The following is a 24,374-nucleotide window of genomic DNA, read 5'->3' on the forward strand; positions in this document are numbered from 1 at the left end:
GATAATCTCATTTATTTGAAGTAATTTCCTCATCTTCAATTTTATCTTTACTGTAACTTCAAAATAATATTACATTTTACAATAAATATAATCCTGCCTTGTGGTTTATTGTTCTGTGCTTTGGAGGTAAGAGCATTAAGAAAAATAGCATTTTCATAATAAACCATATATTTAATCCCTTTCTAAATGTTTCCTTTGGAAATTAAATTGCCTAGACTCATCTTGATACTACCATTGATTCACATTCTTTCTTCCTCAATGAGTTTACTTATAAGAGGAAAAAAATACAATTATACTTATCAGGCTCCGCATGATATTTTATTGACATTAATATCACTAAGTCACAGAAACTTTAATGCCAGTTCTTACAAACATTAAACATAGAAATGAAAACGAAAAAACATTTTGCTGAGGTGTTGATATCCTGTAACCTCAACAGCATCTTCAAGATGAGCAAAACTTACAGTGAATGACATACTTGAAAATCCCTGGTCCATTTTGCGGACCTCAAAGGTACAGCTTTTGACTTTCAAGGTTCTCCTTAAAAACAATATGTATTTTTGATCAATTTTGTAAATAATTTTTAAAAATTACAGGTGCAAGCTCCGACAAATATCAGTTTTAAAGTCATCTTTAAAAGCAACTTGTATGGAACTTCCCTGGTGATTCAGTGGTTCTGACTTCACCTTCCAATGTAGGACGTGCATGTTCAATCCCTGGTTGGGGGGCTAAGATCCCACATTCCTCATGGCCAAAAAAATCAAAACACAAAGCAGAAACAATACTGTAACAAATTCAATAAAGACTTAAAATTTTAAAAAGTAACTTGTCAAATATTAGCCTCTCTTTATTCTTCTTAGATAAGAACTTTTGTAACCTGTGTTTCGAGATCACTGAATAATTATTACCTGCTTCCACGGTTTAAAGGGAAAATAACTTCTTAATAATTAAGTTTTATCATTATTATCGGCATCGTTGTGAGTTAAATGTGATGCGGAATCATTAAGAAGTGTGCTAACCCTAATCCTTGTGTGTTTTGGGTTTTGTTTGCACTTTCAGAGACAAAGACGTAGCATGGCATGAACATGGCGCAGTTTTATTATAAAAGAAATGTTAACGCCCCCTATCGAGACCGCATCCCTCTCAGGATAGTCCGCGCAGAATCCGAACTCTCACCCTCCGAGAAAGCCTACCTAAACGCTGTGGAAAAGGGAGATTATGCAAGCGTCAAGAAATCCCTAGAAGAAGCTGAAATTTATTTTAAAATCAATATTAATTGCATCGATCCTCTTGGAAGAACTGCTCTACTCATTGCCATTGAAAATGAGAACTTGGAGCTCATCGAACTCCTCTTAAGCTTCAACGTCTATGTTGGAGACGCCCTATTACATGCTATCAGGAAAGAAGTCGTGGGAGCTGTCGAGCTGTTGCTGAACCACAAAAAGCCCAGTGGAGAAAAACAGGTACTTGCAAAAATACTGGTTTTCATTAATTTTTCATGCAGAAGGTTTCTATGGATGTTCAAATTCTCCCCCAATTTTAAGAAATATTAGCACTGAAATCAAAACTGTTAGAATGGAAAACTACTGCTAAGTACACGTTTTATACTCTTCAAAAGTCACCATCACCTGCACCTCTTACTCTGACTAATCAGACTTTAATGAGAACCAAAGCAAAACTAAGTAACCCAAGGTGGCTTCCCATACATTAGGAACATGTTTATGTAATAGTATATAAATTTGGGGGGGGGGTGGCGCTACTGTGTATATGTTGGTGTTTTCTCCTTGTCCTTCATTTTCTGAACATTCTGCATTAACAGGCTGAATTCTTATGCTATTTCACTTTTGAACCTTCTTGCCTGTTCTGGAATTCTATATCTTATTGCAAAAGTGATTTGTACATCTAACTCTGATACTGCTTTTTAGCAAACTCTAATGGATTCTTTTAAATGGGGACAAATTTTTTAAAAAAGCAAAAAAGATTACTAGAAAATAACTGACTGTAGATTTAATATATCACACTTACTATTAGCAAAATGTAGCTGTATCTTAATGTCATCAGTAGAAACTAAGCTAAAATGGCACATGATTATAAATACTGTCTGGTTTTTATTCTTGTTATCTCCCTATTTTTAACCCCTAAGGAAGTGGAAAAATTGTAGACAGAAATGAATAAGGAATCTATTTTTGTCTGTCTACATTATTCCCTGGTACTGCCCTGTATCTGAACTATTTGATACTTAATCCTTTCACACTGAACTCTTCACTTCCCCGCATCAAGTCTCATTGACTAATTGCAGAAGACATTGCATGTATTTCAGTGGCTCAAAATCTGTCCTTTCAAGTAAAATCTTATAAAAACATGTGCTGTTACACCTCTAGCAGTTTCTGTTCTATTTGATAAAGGCGCAAATATTTTCCGCAAATGACAGACTCTTAGGGACATTGTTTGTGGTTTATTCACTACATTGTGTCTGACTCTTTGTGACCCCATGGACTGTAACCCTACCAGGCTCCTCTGACCACGGTATTTCCCAGGCAAGAATCCTGGAGTGGGTTGCCATTTCCTTCTCCATGGGATCTTACCAATCCAGGGATTGAACCTGGATCTCCTGCACTGCAGGCAGATTTCTTTACCAACTAAGCCACCTTAGAGACATTACATTCTTTTAAAGCAAGACCTGCTGTAGCTATTAATACCATTATCTTTGCTTTACTGTAGGACTTTGATCAGAATCATTGCCATGACTAGGACAAGAATTTCAAGGCTGGATGTCTCCTGAAAAGGTGTCCCCAAAAGTCTGTGTTCTTTGGCCCATTCTTATGTCTCACCATCAGACATCATTTTCCCTCACCTGGCTCCAAACTTTGATAAAACAACACTCCACAATAATAATACTTCTTTGCTTTTTGCTTTACTGGTTTTTAATTTTTTGTTTCATATCCAGTTGTTTGGGTTACCTTCCCACCATAATGATCTGAACCTTGATTATTAATAAAAAGTAGTAAAGGTTTGCAAAGGTTTACAATCTAGCAGGAGTCTGAAATATCCCAGGCCATGTATTTCTGGACAGTTTCTCTTGTATCAGTTTGTAAGACAAGAATTTTCCAACTTGTACTATCCTTGACAGAGGAGGACAGGTAGCGGTAATGTTTAGAGATGTATGCTATGTTATATCCCAGTTTTCCACTGCTAGAGAAACACTGGATACTTGGACAGGAATGAGTAGGAATCTGTTCTTATCTGTGTAAGTTCTGGTGCTACTTCCCCAGTCACCTTGTGAATTTGAAACACCTTGCACAATCATACTCCTAAAGTATTTGCATTTCCTAATAACAATGATCTTATATTGTATACCCTCTTGTTTATTATCTATAAGAGCAACCATGAGACAGACTTGGGACTGTGTGTCTAGATCATTTAAGATTGTAACAGGTCTATAGAACAAAATTGCTATTGTGTTTTTCCTGCTTATTACTATATAATCTTCTTAATTTTATTGTCTAGAGAACAGTGACCAAACATTTCAGTGTCTCTTTAGTCAATGACATTTGTGCTGGCCAAAGTAATTTGGTGTCTGGAGAAGATATCTGCTATTATGAGATTGTTTGTTGGAAGATGTTCAACTTCTGAGCTAAACTCTAGTCTGACAAGTAGGTCTTGGCTTCTTAGAGGCACTTGATCTGGAACCCTGATCATTAATAAAAGGCAGTAAAGGTTTGCAATCTGTCAGGAGTCTGAAATATCCCAGGCCTTGCGTTTCTGGAGGATTTCTTTTATATCAGTTCATAAGCCAAGAATTTTCCTATTCTGTTTGCACATTCTAGAATTCCTCTTCAGCAAAGACACTGAGAATCAACAAAAGTTGTATCTTTCGGTTTGAACTTTGTAATTTGGAAAGAGCAACTCCAACCAACCTCTGAGTTCCTGGTATCTTGTACAATAAAAGTGAGGTTGTTACACCAGGAAATGTATACAGTATGGCACATAAAAGAGGTCCTTGTGGTTTGTGGGGGGAGAGAGGGGGGCAGACGAACCCCATTAGAGCTTGGCTGTTTATCTGTGACTTACGTAGATAATGCATCTCTTAAGTGTGGCCAACATAATTTGGAATAAAAGTTTCCATTAGCCAGCATCTGGTAGGTAACAAATAAATTCTTGACAGGATTTTTTATCTCATAAATTGTAATTCCTTAGAAGATTCTCGTGATCATGAAAGCCATTTTGTGTTTACTCTGTTTGCCTAATTTGCAGTCTTACAGGCCACCCCCAAAGACCCTGGAACACATTACCATTAATTTTGTTGAGGTCACTGAAGATGAGTGTTAAAACCTAAGAACGATAATACCCAAGTGGTCAAAATCAGCATAACTTGTCTTAAAATGAATCAAGGAAAAGGATCTATTATAAAAACACACAAATCTGATGATCAGAACACTTACTTAGAACTTAAAATGTGACAGATGTGAATCAGGAAATAGACTCTTCTTTGACGAATGTGTCACATGTTAATTTCTTTCTCTGGAATAAGATGCAATGCGTGATTGGCTCCTGAAATCATGGGGGCTTAAGATTTCAGATGACTCTTCTAGTACATTCGCCAGGGAACAATTTACAATTTGCATATGCTTTTTGGGTCAGATCTGAGCCCCGTCACTGGGGAGGAGACGTGATTTTTGTTTTCTAGAGTCTAGTTGTGAAGAGAGACAGGAAAAATATCATGGGAATATGAGTAAATGTAATCACAATGGAAAAGAGAACTCAATCCTTGGGTAATTATGAAACTAAACTGACTAGACTTGGTAAATACAAAATATTACTGGGTGGAGGGTATCGGGGGAGCAGGAGAAAGGCCTGAAGGAGAAGGACGAATGTTTGGTTTATAACTGGGGAAAGTTGATTCCAGTAACTGAGGTGGAGACTCTAAAAGAGGTGTATGAAACCTGCTTGGATATACTCAGCTTTTGCTTTATTGACAATGACATCTAGGAGATTAACAGACATTTTGGTTTTAAGAAAGGGGTTTGGGATTGATATAAGACGATAGGGAGGACCTTGAAGGGAATAAAGTCACCTGTCTTCCAATCTCTTTGACATTGGCTGTATGTCCTTTCCCTTGTATATTGTTTAAACGTTTATGATGGTTAGTATGTTAAAAGCTTTTCCCAATGCCACATCTAATGAAGATATTTAGGTTTTTCCAGATAAATAGATGGGCATAGACTATTAATTATTTTCTTCCCTATTTCATGTACTTCTTCATAAATCAAGGTATTGAGTCCTTAGTGTTTTCATTTTTACTATAAAAAATGGAAAGAGCAATACTTTATTTCTTTTCATGTAGTATACAGCACGGAGAACCTGTCATTCTCCACATTGGGCAGGGAGATGGGACATTGTGTATTCTTACTGAGACTGCTTCCTGGCTGGAATCATTACTCTGATACTCTCTGCTGATTTTACTGAACTTTTCTTTAACCTCCTTAGTGCCTTATTTCTCCATAGGGAATAACCAGCAGTGACTTCTCAGCTTCCTTTTCTCAGTCAATTGATTGGTTACTTGACTTCTAATTATTTCTAACAGACCTTTCTCTTTGATGTCTTCTAAGGCCAGATTCAATTTCAGTTTCAGCTGCTTCAGTAAATGTTTATCAGAAGCAGAACTTTCTTTTTCACTCTTCACTTAGACACTAGTACTGAATCTTCAGTACCATCAACATTTCTGGGAGGGCTTGTTCCTTCAGTTTGCAGGATCCTGCCCCAAGAGTCTCTGATATAGCTGGTCTGGAGGGGGTCCCTGGGACTTGTGTTTCTCACAAGTATGAAAGTGACACTAATGCTTCTGGTCTGGAGACCACACTTTGAGAACAGCTGACTTAGAGAATGTTGAAAACTACAGAATACCTATAACTGTATACCTCATGTTAGGTGTGGTTGCAGTTTACCGTGATAACCTTGCTTTTGGGAGATTTCAAATAATTATCTTAAATATGAGTGATTAAGTGGTATTTAATACAAAATAATTTTCCAATTTCACTAATGAATTTATTGTATTTTCCCTTTTTTGGTAAAAATACTTTGCTAAACATTAATTATCCATTCAGTAGTTAAGATCCTAGACTATTTCAATTGAAGAAATTTTGATTTGAAAGCCCCACTAAAAAGAGTATCAGATTTTATAATTTCAAGAAACCTGGGAGATCGTCTAACCCAATCACTTTGTTTTACAGAAGAGGGAAAAATATTTGGGATTTAACCTGACCAAAAGAATCTATAAACCAATATCTAGCATCCAATCTGCAGATAGCCTGAATGATGAATATTCATTGAACTTGTCATCATGCCAGTAATTCTTGATAAGAATTTTATTTGCATTATCTCATTTCATCTTCACATTATCTGGTGAAGGTTGGTCCCATTGTTCTCTCCATTTACAGATGAGGAAATGAAGGCACAAAAAAGTATTAGTGACACATCCCAGATCACAGAACCAGGAAATATCGGTGCTGGAACTCAAGAGTCACAGAAAATAATCACCAGGCTATCTGGCTCCAGCCACTGTGCCAATTTGGATAGGAATCATTTAAATGATTAGTTAATTATCCTAATTTAGGATATGAGTTACATAAATTTACAAGAGCCTCTAGAATTACATATTTAGGCTGTGCCTCTATCTTGACTATTGTGATGCCATTTATAATTTAGTTGCTCAATAGATACTAAGTCATTAGAAGTAATTAGAAGCTATGAAATGCCGAGGAAGAGTAGAGTTGAGTGACAGAAATGCTGCCTTCTAGCCCTGTTCAACGCTGGCTAACAGGACAAGCCTCTGAAAATCATTCTGAGCCTTGGTTTTCTCGGTATTAATTGGAATCATAGAATTAACTTACTTGCTTCTTAATGTCTGGTGATGTTAAAGTTCTGTAAAAGTGTTTTATACAGTGACATGTAATAACAGCATAATATATTGTTATTACTATATTATGTCATAATCTCTGTCTTCCTATTGACAAACAAATATATTTATAACACAACATAAACTGAAAAGATAAAGTTCAGCACTGGCAATTTACCTTCTGGAGTGCATGCCTTCGTTTTCATTTGAAAAATGCAATTATTGGAACTAGAAACCCTGTTTAGGGAGAGCAAAGGAGAATTTAATTGTTTACCCTTTGTCTTTCTATCTCAGGGCACCTAGGGGATTTCAAAAAATAATTTCTGTGTTAATGCGATTTGTGGCTTTAGAAAGAGTACCTATTATGTTATCAGGAAATCAAAAGATGAAATAAGAGATTGGCATGAGCAAGTTAATGTAAATATGCCAACCCAAAATATACCCTGCTGACTAAAAATAAGGGGCTTTTTTTTTAAAGGGATGTTTTTAATTGATATCAATGCTAATAACTATATCCCTGGCTATTGGGAAGAGACAGAATTTACTTTTATCTCTTCTCTTCATTTGATTTTAGTTGCTGGACTTTAAAGCAAGTAATTTACTTCTGCAGACTCATGAACTTCATATAGCCCTTTTTAAATGTCCTGTGCTAAGACAGCCTATATGTTCTAGTCTTTAGAGCTGCTCCTTGCAGAGTGGAAACATCTCCACTTTCTCAGTGGTTAACCAGTTGAGGTTACCCTTTTTGATTTGTTTCTTTTACATCCTGGATATTCATGGTAAGTGAAACTAAATACCATCATCATATTCACTATCAAAATTCAGAGAGAGAGTGAAAGCAAGAGCAAGAGAGAATTATAAAGTATTAAAGATGTTCTCCTTCCTGGTGGTTCAGATGGTAAAGAATCCGCCTGTAATGAAGGAGACACGGTTTCAATCCCAGAGTTGGGAAGATCCTCTGGAGGAGGGAATGGCAACCCTCTCCAGTATTCCTGCCTGGAGAATTCCATGGACAGAGGAGCCTGGTGAGCTACAGTCCATGGGGTCACAGAGCTGGACATAACTTAGTGACTAAACAACAACAACTTCCCAAAATACTTATCCTATTGTGAGACATAGCTGGATACGTCATCAATTATCCTTTCTTTATTTCTGGATGGAAAACATCAATAGAAAATGTTTATAATATTGTCCACCATTAATATGAAAAAGCTGAAAATTATTCCCCACATGATCTTTATAATGTCAAGTAGAAACCAATATAAAGTATTTTTACTAATAAGTACTTCAAAAGTCTAAAAATTAAATTGATTCCTATTATTCCACAGCAGGGAATTTAAATGCTGTTACAACATAGATAGGGCTTAGATTCCCTTTAACAGCTGCTGCTGCTAAGTCACGTCAGTCGTGTCCAACTCTGTGTGACCCCATAGACGGCAGCCCACCAGGTTTCCGTGCCTGGGATTCTCCAGGCAAGAATACTGGAGTGAGCTGCCATTTCCTTCTCCAATGCATGAAAGTGAAAAGTGAAAGTGAAGTCGCTCAGTCGTGTCCGACTCATCGCGACCCCATGGACTGTAGCCTACCAGCTGGCAAACGGCAATCATGAGTGATCTGAATGATTCTGCCATAAATGGAAGAATTTTTAAAAGATGAACTATGTTTCACTGTTAATATGATAAAGTGGTTTAAGTTAACTGGGCATTCTGACTCATAAGATAATACACACTGACATTTTCTTTTTCTTGATGACCAGCAAATTATAGATAAGCAGTCCTCCAGAATTCTCTTGTTCCTTCCTCTCAACATATCACACTTATTATAAAAGTCATCAGCGTCATCATTAAATATGTTTGGAACACACAAGAGCAAAAAGCTTTTAGCTCCTTCTGAAACTCAAGTGGAAAAAAAAGTATGAAAAACAATCTCAACCAATAAAGCAAAGCTTCGAGCATTGAGGCATTTCCATCTAACAGTAAGAAAATACAAGACAGAGTTCTTATTTTCTGTTTGTGGACAGGGAAGGAGGGAAAGATGGTGAAGAGGTTCAAGAGAGAAAGATGTGGCTGTAAATTCTATTTTATCATCTCAGGCAAATTGTTTGAGCCTTGACTTTCTCATAAATAAGAAGATAATAGCCCCTGCTCACCAGGTTGTTGTAAAGATTAGATAGTTAGCACACTAATATGGCTGGCATTTAGAGAGCTCAGTACATGTACCTCCACCTTGGCATCATTTGAGTATTTTATACTTATTCAGTTCAATTTAATTAAAAATGCTTATGTGTGTTGAAGAGGCTAAAAGTTCTTCAAAGTAAATTCCTTGAGAAGCCTTAGCACTTGTATGAAGACTGAGTTTATGTTAAAGTAAGAGAGAGGGTATACTGGTAGCTCAATCAGTAAGGAAGCAGTCTGTAGTACAGGAGACCAGGGTTCAATCCCTAGGTCAGGAATATCCTGGGGAGAAAGGAATGGCAACCCACTCCACTATTCTTGCCTGGCAAATCCCATGGATAGAGGATTTACTGGCTACAGTCCATGGGGTTGCAGAGTTGGACACGACAGAGCAACTTTCACTCTCACTTCAAGAGCAAGGGGAAACTAAACTTTGAAATGTGAGCTTTGGTGAAAAACTTTTGGTGGTTCATTTTCATTAATCACCTTAATTATTTTGTTGTTGTTTAGTCACTAAGTCGTGTCCTAACACAGCACAGTGTATATATATATATATACATATATATATATATATATATGTATGTATGTATGTATATGTGCGTGTGTATGTGCGTGTATGCACACGCGTGTGCATGCTTAGTCATGTCCGCCTCTTTGTGACCCCATAAACTGTAGTCAATGGGGCTCATCTGTCCGTGGGATTCTTCAGGCAAGAATACTGGAGTGGGTTGCCATATCTTACTCCAGGGGATCATCACAATCCAGGAATTGAACCCATGTCTCCTATGTCTCCTGCATTGCAGACAGACTCTTCACTGGCTGAGCCATCAGGGGAGCCCGTGTGTATGTGTGTGTGGAGGTATCCAGGGTGGAGGTCCTAGAACCCATCCCCAAATGTACCAAGGGACACACACATATCCATGTACAGATACACACACATATGTGTACACACATATATGCATGCACACTCCTTCATAATAAAAATAATGGAAACCAGAACTGCTTGTCCTAAAAATCATAGATTTTCTGAGGTTTGAAAGAGATTCTAAAGTTTATCTGGAAAAATCACATAGAATGTTTTTTGCCAAGGATGAGTAGTATAGAATCATATTATTCCTCTTTTCCAGTTTCAAATGATTTTAATGCTCACACAGATCAGCCTAATTCAGTGTGGAAGGAGTCTTCTTGTACAAGGGCATGAATATCACGTGGTGAGGGTCATTGGATGCCAGTCACCAAAACACAGCAAAATGTTAATATTAGTTATCTTTGAATATTGGGATAAAGTACATGCTTTTCTTTTTTGTGTTTTTCTGTCTTCTCTAAAATCTCTACAATGAACATATATTATTTTTAAATTGGAAAAATATGTGCTTCTATATACATATCTATATGTATATTCATCTTAATTGTTGTTTTAGTACGTCAGTCGTGTCCAACTCTTTTGTAACCCATTAACTGTAGCTCACCAGGCTCCTCTGTCCATGGAATTTTCCAGGCAAGAATACTGGAGTGGGTTGCCATTTCCTTCTCCAGGGAATCCACCCAACCCAGGAATCGAACTCTCGTCTTTTGCATTGGCAAGCGGATTCTTTACCACTGAGCCACCAGGGAAGCCCTATGTATAGTTAAGTACAGGCACATTGGTCTTGGAGAAACTGGGTATATATGTCATCATCCGCATTGACAGGCCTAGCAAATGTGGAATCATTACATTATTCTTGGTACAGAGTCACTGGCTTTTGCCCCTCCAAGGTCACTGGAGTGGAGCAATAAGAACAACAACTCAAAAAGACAGCACAGTTAGGAAAATGGTCTGGGTGAGCAAAGAGTCAGTAAAGGAATCCTGCCATTCTTCTGGTTATTCTGCTATCTCTAAAATTCCTTTAGCTGCCTATGTGGCCAAGATAATATTAAAATATGACCGCATAGTAGCCCTTGACCTCAAGGAATCTAATCTAACAATCAATTGCAACTTTGAGATAAATAGAAGTAATAAGTTATAATATGTACACTCATCCATTTTGTTTTTTTATACAATATTGATTTTCCAATTGTAATTACATACTTCTCTTGCATATTTTATTCTTTCTAGAGTATCAGAGCCCATTCATCTTTATCATCTGACGTACCTTTGATTCTTCTGGTCTGACCTAAAGTTACTAGCTTTAGGAAAGAAACTTAAAGTGTATTCTAGTCAGTGCTTTTCAGCATAAACTTAATGTTTGACTTGCAAGTAATGTTTATTAAATCATGTGTTCTATCAGCTGTTTTGGATGACTTTTACTTTACTATACCATGATCTCCTTAACCCAAGCCTATGCTGCCTGATTATCTCAATGAAAAAGCAAAGATTCAAATTTAATTTTTGGAAATCAGAGGGCATTTTGATATTATACCACCTCTCTCCCCCTCTTCTGCCCCCACTTCCCCAACACACACACACACACACACACACACACACAAACTCCTAGAACCATACCTTATACAGGTATGAAGAAAATAAAATTTATACTAGTTTAGGAAACTGGCCCAAGATTATTGAGATTATTCATTTTTGAGCCAGGATTAAAATTCACTTTTTTTGGTCTAGGATCAAATATAAATATTTATCATAAAATTACTTTAATTCCAACCTTTAACATTCTGTAGAATAAGGAAAAATATAAATATAAATAAATGTTTTAAGGCTTAATTTTGTATAACAGGAAATGTTTCCTGGTAGAAGAGGATCAGGTTTGGATTTAGACAGATAGGAATACAAGTCCTAGTTCTACCCCCTTACTACTTGCATGACCCAATGATGATTATTTAACTTGAAACAAACAAGCAAAATGGTAATAGCTGCCTCTCACAATTATAAGAATTAGAAATTTTAAGTACTTCATGTAAAGTAGAACTTCCCTGGTAGCTCAGAAGGTAAAGAATCTGCCTGCAATGTGGGAAACCTGGGTTCAGTCCCTGGTTCAGAAAGACACCCTGGAGAAGGGAATGGCAACCCACTCCAGTATTCTTGCCTGGAGAATTCCATGAACAGAAGAGCCTGGCAGGCTAGGGCTATAGTCTGTGGGTGTTGCAAAGAATTGGACACAACTGAGCAACTTATACTTTCATTTTCAGGTAAAGTGAGTGCCTAGTGTATTTACATTTGAGTTAGTATTGTCAGCAGCAGCAGCATTCATTCATTCATTTCAGAACTAAGTAGCTACTTTGATCTACGTCTAAAGATTGACATTTCCATCACGATGCTCAGTAATGGTGATTAGGTGATGCAGACCTCAGGAGGCAAACTTGTTGAATTCTGGTGATGTAATCTCAGAGGCAAGAAATCCTTAATATCTGCACAATGGTCAGGAGGAATTGTGAATGGATGAGAGGTTGGATGGAGCCAGGAAGCTTGACTGTTATGTCAGACGTGTTGAGAATTTAGGAGAAAGGAAATGAACTAGGCTTCTAAGTCTACATGCCTGCATGCATGCTCAGTCGCTAAGTAGCATCCTATTCTTTTGTGACCCCATGGACTGTAGCCCACCAGGCTCCTCTGTCCATGGGACTCTCAGGTGAGAACACTGGAGTGGGTTGCCATTTCTTGTCCAGGAGATCTTCCCAACCCAGGGATTGAACCCACATCTCATCTCCTGTTTCAGCCGGCGGATTCTTTACCACTGAGCCACCTGGATAGACTATAGTGAAGTCTAAATAAATATAGTCAAAATATGTTGCTAATTATCAGGTAGTTTCACTCTGACTACAGAGAAGGAAAAAGAAAAATCATGATGAAAGAAAATGATCAGCGATGATCTCATGGAAGAATAAACAAGTTCCTTTAGGGATATTTTAGGGAGTATGTGTCCAGAGGAGGCAAGTCATTTAAATGCAACATTATGAGAATAAATGCAGAACATCTCCTTCCATAAATCACATTGTTTCTTTTAATAAAGATGAGATAAAGCAGATCAAGTTTGTTTTGACCACACTTAAGGAAAAGACTGCCACCTGGTGAATATCTGAGGCCTTTAAAAATACATCAGTATTAGTTTAAACATCTGGCTCAAACTCAAAAATAATAGTCACACACGACATTACTTCTCTTTACTTTTTAATGGATTACATTGCTTCACACCACCCTATTAGCAGAGGTTTTGTAAGGCAGCATAAATGTCACAAGTTTCCATGACATTTATCCATTTTTACCTGGTACAAATGCATGTTTTACAGGTCGCCTAATTCAGATGAAATATTACCGCCAAAAGTAAACAAAAATTTATAAACCACCATGACATATTTATTTGGATTTCTTCTTTCTATAGCAAAATGACAAAAATGATATTTTGGGATCACCGTAATGCTGATACATTCCATTCTTTACAACTCTGATCCAAAGAGCCAAGAGCAGGGGAAATCATTTTTCATTCTATTAACTAGTGCTATAGTCAGAATCTGTTTTGATTTTTCCTAGAGCTTAGCTTTTTCTGTATATTTTATCTGAGCCTTAAGAGATGAAGAATTAATCCCCAAAGTTTTCTTATTTTGGTAACATATTCCCCCTCCACCTATCCTGATATGTACTTTTGACACATTAAAGTAGAGGTTAAGAAGTCTCTTAGCTGGTTGCTAATAAAACTCGTAAATTTCTGAAGTCTTTCATTCTTGTAGCTGAAGATTCAAGTTCACAGCTGAAGAAACTCAATGGAGAAAAGAAAAAAAATGTATGATTCTTTCCTTTTAACTGTGTATTTCTTAGCACCCAGTCAAAAACCTAGGTAATAAAACCTAGATGATATTTTCTGTAGTTGTGGATGAAATAAAGCCATCACTCCATTCAGAGGACCAGGCGCCCACCACTTTTCTTTAGCTGAGAAAGTCCAGCTACGAAGCTGACATGACTTAGCACCTGTCTCTTCTCATTAGCTTCACATTGTTATTTCCTAGAATTTTTCCAAGTGTTAGTTTAGCTATTTTTGTGCAATCTCAAAGGAGAAGTTCTGAAAACCCAGTTATTTCTATAGCACTCCTTAGTTTCAGAGCTATGTTTTTATCCTGAAAAGACAAGTTTTTGTGGCCTTGCCTTTCATCAATACTTAGCAATATAATACATCGTGTGACAGTGATGGAGCATAGCTATCCTCATTTACTTTAACTTGCTAATTCTTCTTTTTTTGGTTGCTTTTTCTGTTTAATTTTCTAAAATTTTATATTGGAGTATAGTTGATTAACAATGTGGTCTTAATGTTAGGTATTCTGCAAAGTCATGCATACACATGTATCTATTCTTTTTCAAATTATTTTCCCATTTAGGTTATTACAGAATATTGGGCAGAGTTCCCTGTGCTACCCAGTGGGTGCTTGTTGGTTATTTTATTTTTATAAACTTTTAATTTTACATTGGAGTACAGCAGACTAACAATGTTGTGATAGTTCTAGGTGGGCAGCAAAGGGACTCAGCCATACACATACATGCATCCGTTCTGCGTGGTTATGTATTTTAAATGCAGCAGTGTGTACATGCCAGTCCCCGAATCTCAGTCTAGTCCTTTCCCAACTCTTCCCCGCTGGTAACCATAAATTCATTCTCTAAGTCTGTGAGTTTGTTTCTGTTTTATAAATGAGTTCAATTATGTCATTTTTTAGAGTTTCTGCATTGCGTATAAGTGATATCATATGATATTTATTTTTCTCTATCTGACTTTACTTAGTATGATAATCTCCAGGTCCATCCATGTTGCTGCAAACGACATTATTTCATTCTTCTTAATGAAGACTTTTTACCGTTAGTTTTTCCCGCATGTGATTACTAATATATAAATATAAAAGCTCAACTAGCCACAGTTGTTGTATTTGGATCTTTTAAAACAAAATAGCTTTTCAGTCTGTTATACTTTTGTAGTTCAGTTTCTTCTCAAACTTCACGAATACCAGCCTGTTCTTTAGGCAGATTTTATTCTTCAAATCAACAAGAATTTTAGTCACATTTTCCTCTCCTGGCTCTATAATACCACGCACATCCTAGGTATTAAGTAACAGTTTCCCAAACAGATAGATGAACATGGCAGATTAAAAACCCCCATCATCACTCATGAAAATAAAGCAGGCAGAGAACAATCTGGCAAGATAAAATCGAACATCAAAGAACTAATAGGCTTTAGTGAAGGTAGTGATTCTGATTTAGATCCTACTCAGAAGGAAAACAAAATTATTAATACCTCTGTTATTACATTTTCTGGGAATTTTTTATTTTTGAAATTTGGCCTCTTATCACCACAGATACCGTGTAGGATTATGAGTGAAGTATTGCATTTTGAGAAGCCTCACCTTTTCTTAAAAAGTTAAAGTCCCACACGGAGCATGCAGACTTCCTGGAAGTAATTTGCAGTATTCCGATAAAAACCTGCAACTGTTAAAAAAATACAAAACACACTCCCAATTTTATATGTATTGAGAGAGAGTGAGAGAGTGAAAAGGAATATATATTTGGGTAGAAAGAAAAACAATGTATACCTCTGGGTAGAGGGATTTAGGGGAAATTTTGGTTTTCCTTTTGTAGCTTTGACATTTTAAAAATCTTTTGGCAATAAGTGTATATAGCTTCTGTAATAGGAAAAAATCAATACTTCTCTGAAAGGTCATAATGCTTCTGCATATCATGTCAGAAAAAGGCAGTGAGTGAGAAGGAAATTATTAAGGATGTGGGCAGGTGGGTGTTTTTGTTTTTCAGTTGCTAAGTCATGTCCGACTCTTTGTGACCCCATGAGCTGCCGTGCCCAGACTTCCCTGTCCTTCAGTATGTCCTGGAGTTTGCTCAGACTCATATCCATTGAGTTGATGATGCCATCCAACCACCTGATTCTCTTTTGCCCCACTTTTCTTGCTCTCAATCTTTCCCAGCATCAGGATCTTTCCAGTGAGTCAGCTCTTCACATCAGATGGCCAAAGTATTGGAGCTTTCAGCATCAGACCTTCCAATGAATATTCAGGATTGGTTTCCTTTAGGATTGACTGGTTGGATCTCCTTACTGTCCAAGGGACTCTCAAGGGGCTTCTCCAACACCACAGTGGGCAAATTAGGTATAAATATAGAGTTGTTCCTTTGGGGAAATCTTTAATTATACAATTATAATCATTAATGCAAGGGACATAAAATTTAGGAAACTTAAACCCATTCAACAGGCCCATTCTTTTAGGTGTTCATATATAAAATCTAAAATAGTATTTGGTATACTTAAATTTACGTTCCCATGAATGATAGAAAAATAAAAACCACAGTTTAATAATTATTCGTGTTTGCATTTTTAATATACAAGTAAAGGGTATTTACTCCTTTCATCTATAAATCACTTTAACTCTATCAAAGCTCTTTCTTCATATTAAGATCACTTGATCCTGTGAGTAAACAAGTAATGTTATGTCTAAAAGTGAAGCTGGTGAATGATGTGCTGAAGGCCACACTGGTAGTGGATGAGCCAAGGTCACATGACTCCTTAGCTTATCTACTTAGCTCTTCTCAACATATTAATGACTGATCCAATCTCACACCCAATTCAGAGGGTTCCCTGATGGCTCAGATGGTAAAGAATCCACCTGCAATGCAGGAGACCCAGGTTCAATCCCTGGGTTGGGAAGATCCCCTGGAGAAAGGAATGGCTACCCACTCCAGTATTCTTGCCTGGAGAATTCCATGGATAGAAGAGCCTGGTGGGCTACTGTCCATGGGGTGGCAAAGAGTCAGACGCAACTGAGCAATGTTCACTTTTCACACCCAATTCATAGTAGCCAAACATTCAAGCTACCTACCCAGCACAACCTTGCTAACTTGCAGCTGTTTGCATCTTATTCGCTTCAACTGGGCTTCCCTCATGGCTCAGCTGGTAAAGAATCTGCCTGCAATGCAGGAGACCTGGGTTCGATCCCTGGGTTGGGAAGATGCCCTGCAGAAGGGAAAGGCTACCCACTCCAGTGGACTTCCCTGGTAGCTCAGACGGTAAAGCATCTGCCTACAATGTGGGAGACCCAGGTTCAATCCCTGGGTTGGGAGGATCTGGAGAATGAAATGGCAACCCACTCCAGTATTCTTGCCTGGAAAATCCCATGGACAGGGTAGCCTGGTAAACTACAGTCCAAGGGGTCGCAAAGAGTTGGACGTGACTGAGCGACCTCACTTTCACTTTCATCCACTCCAATATTCTTTTTTTTATTTTTTTATTTTTTTTATTTTTTTATTAGTTGGAGGCTAATTACTTCACAACATTTCAGTGGGTTTTGTCATACATTGATATGAATCAGCCATAGATTTACACGTATTCCCCATCCCGATCCCCCCTCCCACCTCCCTCTCCACCCGATTCCTCTGGGTCTTCCCAGTGCACCAGGCCGGAGCACTTGTCTCATGCATCCCACCTGGGCTGGTGATCTGTTTCACCATAGATAGCATACATGCTGTTCTTTTGAAACATCCCACCCTCACCTTCTCCCACAGAGTTCAAAAGTCTGTTCTGTATTTCTGTGTCTCTTTTTCTGTTTTGCATATAGGGTTATCGTTACCATCTTTCTAAATTCCATATATATGTGTTAGTATGCTGTAATGTTCTTTATCTTTCTGGCTTACTTCACTCTGTATAATGGGCTCCAGTTTCATCCATCTCATTAGGACTGATTCAAATGAATTATTTTTAACGGCTGAGTAATATTCCATGGTGTATATGTACCACAGCTTCCTTATCCATTCATCTGCTGATGGGCATCTAGGTTGCTTCCATGTCCTGGCTATTATAAACAGTGCTGCGATGAACATTGGGGTGCACGTGTCTCTTTCAGATCTGGTTTCCTCAGTGTGTATGCCCAGAAGTGGGATTGCTGGGTCATATGGCAGTTCTATTTCCAGTTTTTTAAGGAATCTCCACACTGTTTTCCATAGTGGCTGTACTAGTTTGCATTCCCACCAACAGTGTAAGAGGGTTCCCTTTTCTCCACACCCTCTCCAGCATTTATTGCTTGTAGACTTTTGGATAGCAGCCATCCTGACTGGCGTGTAATGGTACCTCATTGTGGTTTTGATTTGCATTTCTCTGATAATGAGTGATGTTGAGCATCTTTTCATGTGTTTGTTAGCCATCTGTTATGTCTTCTTTGGAGAAATGTCTGTTTAGTTCTTTGGCCCATTTTTTGATTGGGTCATTTATTTTTCTGGAATTGACGTTCAAGAGTTGCTTGTATATTTTTGAGATTAATCCTTTGTCTGTTTCTTCATTTGCTATTATTTTCTCCCAATCTGAGGGCTGTCTTTTCACCTTACTTATAGTTTCCTTTGTAGTGCAAAAGTTTTTAAGTTTCATTAGGTCCCATTTGTTTAGTTTTGCTTTTATTTTCAATATTCTGGGAGGTGGATCATAGAGGATCTTGCTGTGATTTATGTCGGAGAGTGTTTTGCCTATGTTCTCCTCTAGGAGTTTTATAGTTTCTGGTCTTACATTTAGATCTTTAATCCATTTTGAGTTTATTTTTGTGTATGGTGTTAGAAAGTGTTCTAGTTTCATTCTTTTACAAGTGGTTGACCAGCTTTCCCAGCACCACTTGTTAAAGAGGTTGTCTTTTTTCCATTGTATATCCTTGCCTCCTTTGTCAAAGATAAGGTGTCCATAGGTTCGTGGATTTATCTCTGGGCTTTCTATTCTGTTCCATTGATCTATATTTCTGTCTTTGTGCCAGTACCATACTGTCTTGATGACTGTGGCTTTGTAGTAGAGTCTGAAGTCAGGCAGGTTGATTCCTCCAGTTCCATTCTTCTTTCTCAAGATTACTTTGGCTATTCGAGGTTTTTTGTATTTCCATACAAATTGTGAAATTCTTTGGTCTAGTTCTGTGAAAAATACCGTTGGTAGCTTGATAGGGATTGCATTGAATCTATAGATTGCTTTGGGTAGAATAGCCATTTTGACAATATTAATTCTTCCAATCCATGAACACGGTGTGTTTCTCCATCTGTTTGTGTCCTCTTTGATTTGTTTCATCAGTGTTTTATAGTTTTCTATGTATAGGTCTTTTGTTTCTTTAGGTAGATATACTCCTAAGTATTTTATTCTTTTTGTTGCAATGGTGAATGGTATTGTTTCCTTAATTTCTCTTTCTGTTTTTTCATTGTTAGTATATAGGAATGCAAGGGATTTCTGTGTGTTAATTTTATATCCTGCAACTTTACTATATTCATTGATTAGCTCTAGTAATTTTCTGGAAGAGTCTTTAGGGTTTTCTATGTAGAGGATCATGTCATCTGCAAACAGTGAGAGTTTCACTTCTTCTTTTCCTATCTGGATTCCTTTTACTTCTTTTTCTGCTCTGATTGCTGTGGCCAAAACTTCCAACACTATGTTGAATAGTAGTGGTGAGAGTGGGCACCCTTGTCTTGTTCCTGATTTCAGGGGAAATGCTTTCAATTTTTCACCATTGAGGGTGATGCTTGCTGTGGGTTTGTCATATATAGCTTTTATTATGTTGAGGTATGTTCCTTCTATTCCTGCTTTTTGGAGAGTTTTAATCATAAATGAGTGTTGAATTTTGTCAAAGGCTTTCTCTGCATCTATTGAAATAATCATATGGTTTTTATCTTTCAATTTGTTAATGTGGTGTATTACATTGATTGATTTGTGGATATTGAAGAATCCTTGCATTCCTGGGATAAAGCCCACTTGGTCGTGGTGTATGATTTTTTTAATATGTTGTCATCCACTCCAATATTCTGCCCTGGAGAATTCCATGGACTGTACAGCCCATGGGGTCGCAAAGAGTCAGACACCACTGAGCGACTTTCACTTTCACTTTTGCTTCAACTACTGGTTCTGTATTTTCACTCTGCCTCCTCATTCATGGGAACCGTTTTGATTCCCATCCTGCTCTTTTGGACATGCAGGTTTTTTCATTAAAGCACTCTGTTGATGGAATTCTGCTGCATCTCTCATTGCCAAAAATAATCCATATGAAGTTTATTGTCTTCTTTGTTTCATAGTTGCTATGACAGATAAGGCTCTTAAATTGAGTTATCCTTCTAAAGCATAGATTTTTAAAAGAAATTGAACTGTTAACAACAGTATTATTTTGCCATACTGGATTGATGAGACCTTGTCCACATCCCCCATATTTTGAGTGTTTAGTCACAGTGAATTAAAATCTGAGGATTCATATCATTTGTCCCTACATTGCTGCCAACATGTTCCATCCAATTTGGAGGAAAAAAAATCTAGTGTTATGGTTTCTATCACACTAAGAATCTCAGACCACTTGAGAATTACAGGCAAGCTTGGTAATATTTGTTTAAATTTAACATAAACTCAGATATATTTTGCTCCATGGAGACTTCATTTGAACCTCAAATCACAGGATTTGACATAGTTATGTCAACTTTTATTCATTCATGTAAATCTACATTAATCACATGCAGCACACTTTAAACAAATCTATGAAGAAAAATATAAAAAATATAAAACAGAAAAAATGAAAGTTACTTTAGTGTGATTTTTTTAACCTGAGAGATTTTATTTCAAAATTGTGAAATAATTTAATAGTTTGTATTCCTTTGTGTGTTGAAAATAAAATTATAAAGTAAAAAATAGAGTAAGGAATTTTAAAAACATGACAAAAATTTATAAAAATAATTCTATTTAACATTGATAAATCAACAAAGGACAGCAAGGAAATTATACAATCTTCTGTATTTTATGGTCTATCTATATAACGAAACTAGCACCTTTTATTTTTGTTGGAACTGAATCCTTTTGGAAAAGCAACTTAGCAACAGTTAGCAAAAGCAAAACCAAAGAAAAAATTATTCATATTTAGTCACTCATTCTTTCATGTATTCAAAATGGAGGTGATTAAGTAAATTACAGTGTATTATTAATTTAAATGTTTCATAAGTATCAAAATAATATTTATAAAACAAAATCTATCAAGGAATAAATATCAAATAACGACTGAATTCAATATGAATTAAATAAACAATTTTGTGTTAATAATTTAAACATGATGTGTATATTAAATCTCCTTGCTGCTGCTACTAACTCGCTTCAGTCATGTACGACTCTGTGCGACCCCATAGATGGCAGCCCACCAGGTTCTGCCGTCCCTGGGATTCTCCAGGCAAGAACACTGGAGTGGGTTGCCATTTCCTTCTCCAATGCATGAAAATGAAAAGTGAAAGTAAAGTCATTCAGTCCTGTCCTACTCTTTGCGACTCCATGGACTGCAGCCCACCAGGCTCCTCTGTCCCATGAGATTTTCCAGGCAAGAGTACTGGAGTGGGTTGCCATAGCAAGGGTTAAAAGGGGTTTTCATGTGGACAAGACTCTATGAGCTTAAAAGTAAAATGGATATTTAATCTATGCAAAACCCTATACACATGACTTTCCCTCTCAAATACTGGTGATCTATTTGAATGAAAGAATTCCTGGGGGACACTGAGCAATATTAGGGGGAAAAGACTGGTAAATTTGTTGAGATGAAAATAACATTAACAATCCTCATAATAAGAATTTATATAAAACATGGAAAATATATGAAATAAATATGATAGAGGAAAATGGTTAATATGTTTTAAAATAACAATGAAGAAAAACAGGTGAGATTTACCATTCAAGATCCCTATTATTCCCATCTTTCATCAGTTCAGTTCAGTCACTCAGTCGTGTCCAACTCTTTGTGACTCCATGGACTGCAGCATGCCAGGCTCCCCTGTCCATCACCAACTCCCAGAGCTTGCTCAAACTCATGTCCATCGAGTCGGTGATACCATCCAACCATCTCATCCTCTGTGGTCCACTTTTTCTCCTGCCTTCAATCTTTCCCAGAATCAGGGTCTTTTCCAATGAGTCAGTTCTTCACACCAGGTACCCAAAGTATGGGAGCTTCAGCTTTAGCATCAGTCCTTTAAATGAATATTCAGGACTGATTTCCTTTAGGATGGACTGATTGGATCTCCTTGCAGTAGGGGACTCTCAGGAGTCTTCTTCAACACATTTGAAAAGCATCAGTTCTTCAGCAATAAGTTTTCTTTATAGTCCAACTCTCACATCCATACATGACTACTGGAAAAACCGTAGCTTTGACTAGACGGGCCTTTGTTGCAAAGTAATGTCTGCTTTTTAATATGCTGTCTAGGCTGGTCATAACTTTCCTTCCAAAGAGCAAGCATCTTTTACTTTCATGGCTGCAGTCACCATCTGCAGTGATTTTGGAGCCCCAAAAAGATAAAGTCTGTCACTGTTTCCATTGTTTCCCCATCCATTTGACATGAAGTGATGGGACCAGATGCCATGATCTTAGTTTTCTGAATGTTGAGTTTTAAGCCAACTTTTTCACTCTCCTCTTTCACTTTCATCAAGAGGCTCTTTAGTTCCTCTTCACATTCTGCCATAAGTGTGTTGTCATCTGCATATCTGAGGTTATTGATATTTCTTCTGGCAATATTGATTCCAGCTTGTGCTTCATCTAGCCCAGCATTTCGCATGATGTACTCTGCATGTAAATAAGCAGGGTGACAATATACAGCCTTGACGTACTCCTTTCCTGATTTGGAACCAGTCTGTTGTTCCATATCCAGTTCTAACTGTTGCCTCTTGACCTGCATACCGATTTCTCAGGAGGCAGGTCAAGTGGTCTGGTATTCCCAAACATTTCTAATTTTATAGCCTTGGCATCAAAATCAGAACAGTGTGAAAAAGGAAAATCATGACCTATCAAAAATTTAAGTGTAAAATCTTAAATAATATACTAGAAAAATCTATTAATGTAGTTCACTACTTTAACAGGTAAAGGAGAAGGAAATAAATAATTATCTCACTAGGTACAAAAAAATAAGCAATTGCTACATTTTTATCCTTGCATGATAAGAAAAAAAAATCTAAGCAAATCAAGAATGAAATAGACAAAAAATTTGCCTTAAATTGATTAAGAGTGTCTACCAAAAACCTACGTTTATATCATTCTGAATAGTTAAATAATAAAAACATCATGTTAATATCAATAACAAAATAAAGAGTCTCAGTATTTTCTTCCATACACATTCTACTAGAGGCTCTTTTTAAATAACAAAAAGAGTAAAAATAAAAGATATAAAGACTAGAAGAAATAAAAAGTACATTCAGTTAATTTGTGTAAACATTAAGTTTAATCTTTAAATTATTATAATTAATTAGAAAATTTATGCAAGTCATGGCATCAAACATTAATCTAGATAACTGTACTTCCGTCTAGTTGGCCAAATACTCTAATCATACTCAAGCCTCAGGATCTTTGCACTTGCTGTTCTCTCTTCCAGGAATGCTCAGCTCTTAGAAGCTTAGCTTGGTATCTACATTTCTACAGCCTTTTTTTCAAATGTCATCAGTTAAGACTTCTGTGTCACACTCTGTAGAGCAGAAGTCTCTCCTTGCCTCTGACACTCCTTATTTCCTCTTACTCCACTGTACTTTTCTCCATGGCCTTTACCATTTGACATTCCTTCATTCATGGATTTATTCATCCACTTGTTCACTCATGTGGTGTGTCTTTCCTTCTCTTCTCTTTCTAGAATGCAGTTTGAATAAAGGCAAGGATTTTGTCTGTTCTGGTCACTACTATATTCCCCAAACTTTAAAGAGTGACTGGCATAAAATGGGTGCCCCAAAGTGTTATTGAATGGATGGAAGAATAAAAATTGGCAAACATCGAAATAATTTATTAACATGAGAACAGCCAACTTTCAAGGAGTACACAATGAAAAGAACACTGGGCTTAATTTTGATCCCTAAAGATACAGTGTTCAAGGGATAAATAGAAGAGGCCCCAGTAAGTGAGACTGAGAAGAAGCAACCAGAGAAAATGCTGATGGATGGTGATGATGATATTTATAACAATCATACTAGATTTTGTTTTATCAAACATTACATTAAAAACACTTTTAAATTCATTATTATTCACTATTACTTTTTTAACCCTTAAAAAAACCCTATTAGGCAAAGACTATAATATTCTCCTTTTACAGATGAGAAGATTGAAGTTTAAGGGACTTAAATAATGTTTCCAAAGCTTTCCAATAATTGTTTCCAGATAACCTCCCACAAGCCGTTAGGACAGCCAGGGTTTGAGCCGATGCACTAGGCAGTTATGGGAGTCAAAGGACTGGTGACTTTCAAAAGGACAAAGTGATAAGCACTGTCAAGTGAAACTAAAATTAGAATCTCTGACCAGAATTTATGTGTAATTCTTATCAAATCAAGTATACACTTGGCCTGTGAGCTACATTTTCAACCAATAAAGGATTTCTCATAGATATCATTTAA

General features: G+C 36.9%; 1 protein-coding gene across 2 annotated transcripts in view; it reads left to right on the forward strand.

Annotated features, from left to right (window-relative positions):
* TRPC4 (transient receptor potential cation channel subfamily C member 4) overlaps positions 1 to 24,374 on the forward strand; it is a 200,951-nt gene that overhangs the window by 60,029 nt on the left and 116,548 nt on the right. For both annotated transcript variants that reach the window (XM_061133195.1, XM_061133196.1), the window contains exon 2: positions 1,060 to 1,463. In XM_061133195.1, coding sequence (XP_060989178.1) covers positions 1,080 to 1,463 — 384 coding nt within the window. In that variant the 5' untranslated portion in view covers positions 1,060 to 1,079. The remainder of the gene's footprint in view (positions 1 to 1,059; positions 1,464 to 24,374) is intronic.

The sequence above is a fragment of the Dama dama genome, chromosome 30 (assembly GCF_033118175.1).
Source record: "Dama dama isolate Ldn47 chromosome 30, ASM3311817v1, whole genome shotgun sequence".
NCBI lineage: Eukaryota > Metazoa > Chordata > Mammalia > Artiodactyla > Cervidae > Dama > Dama dama.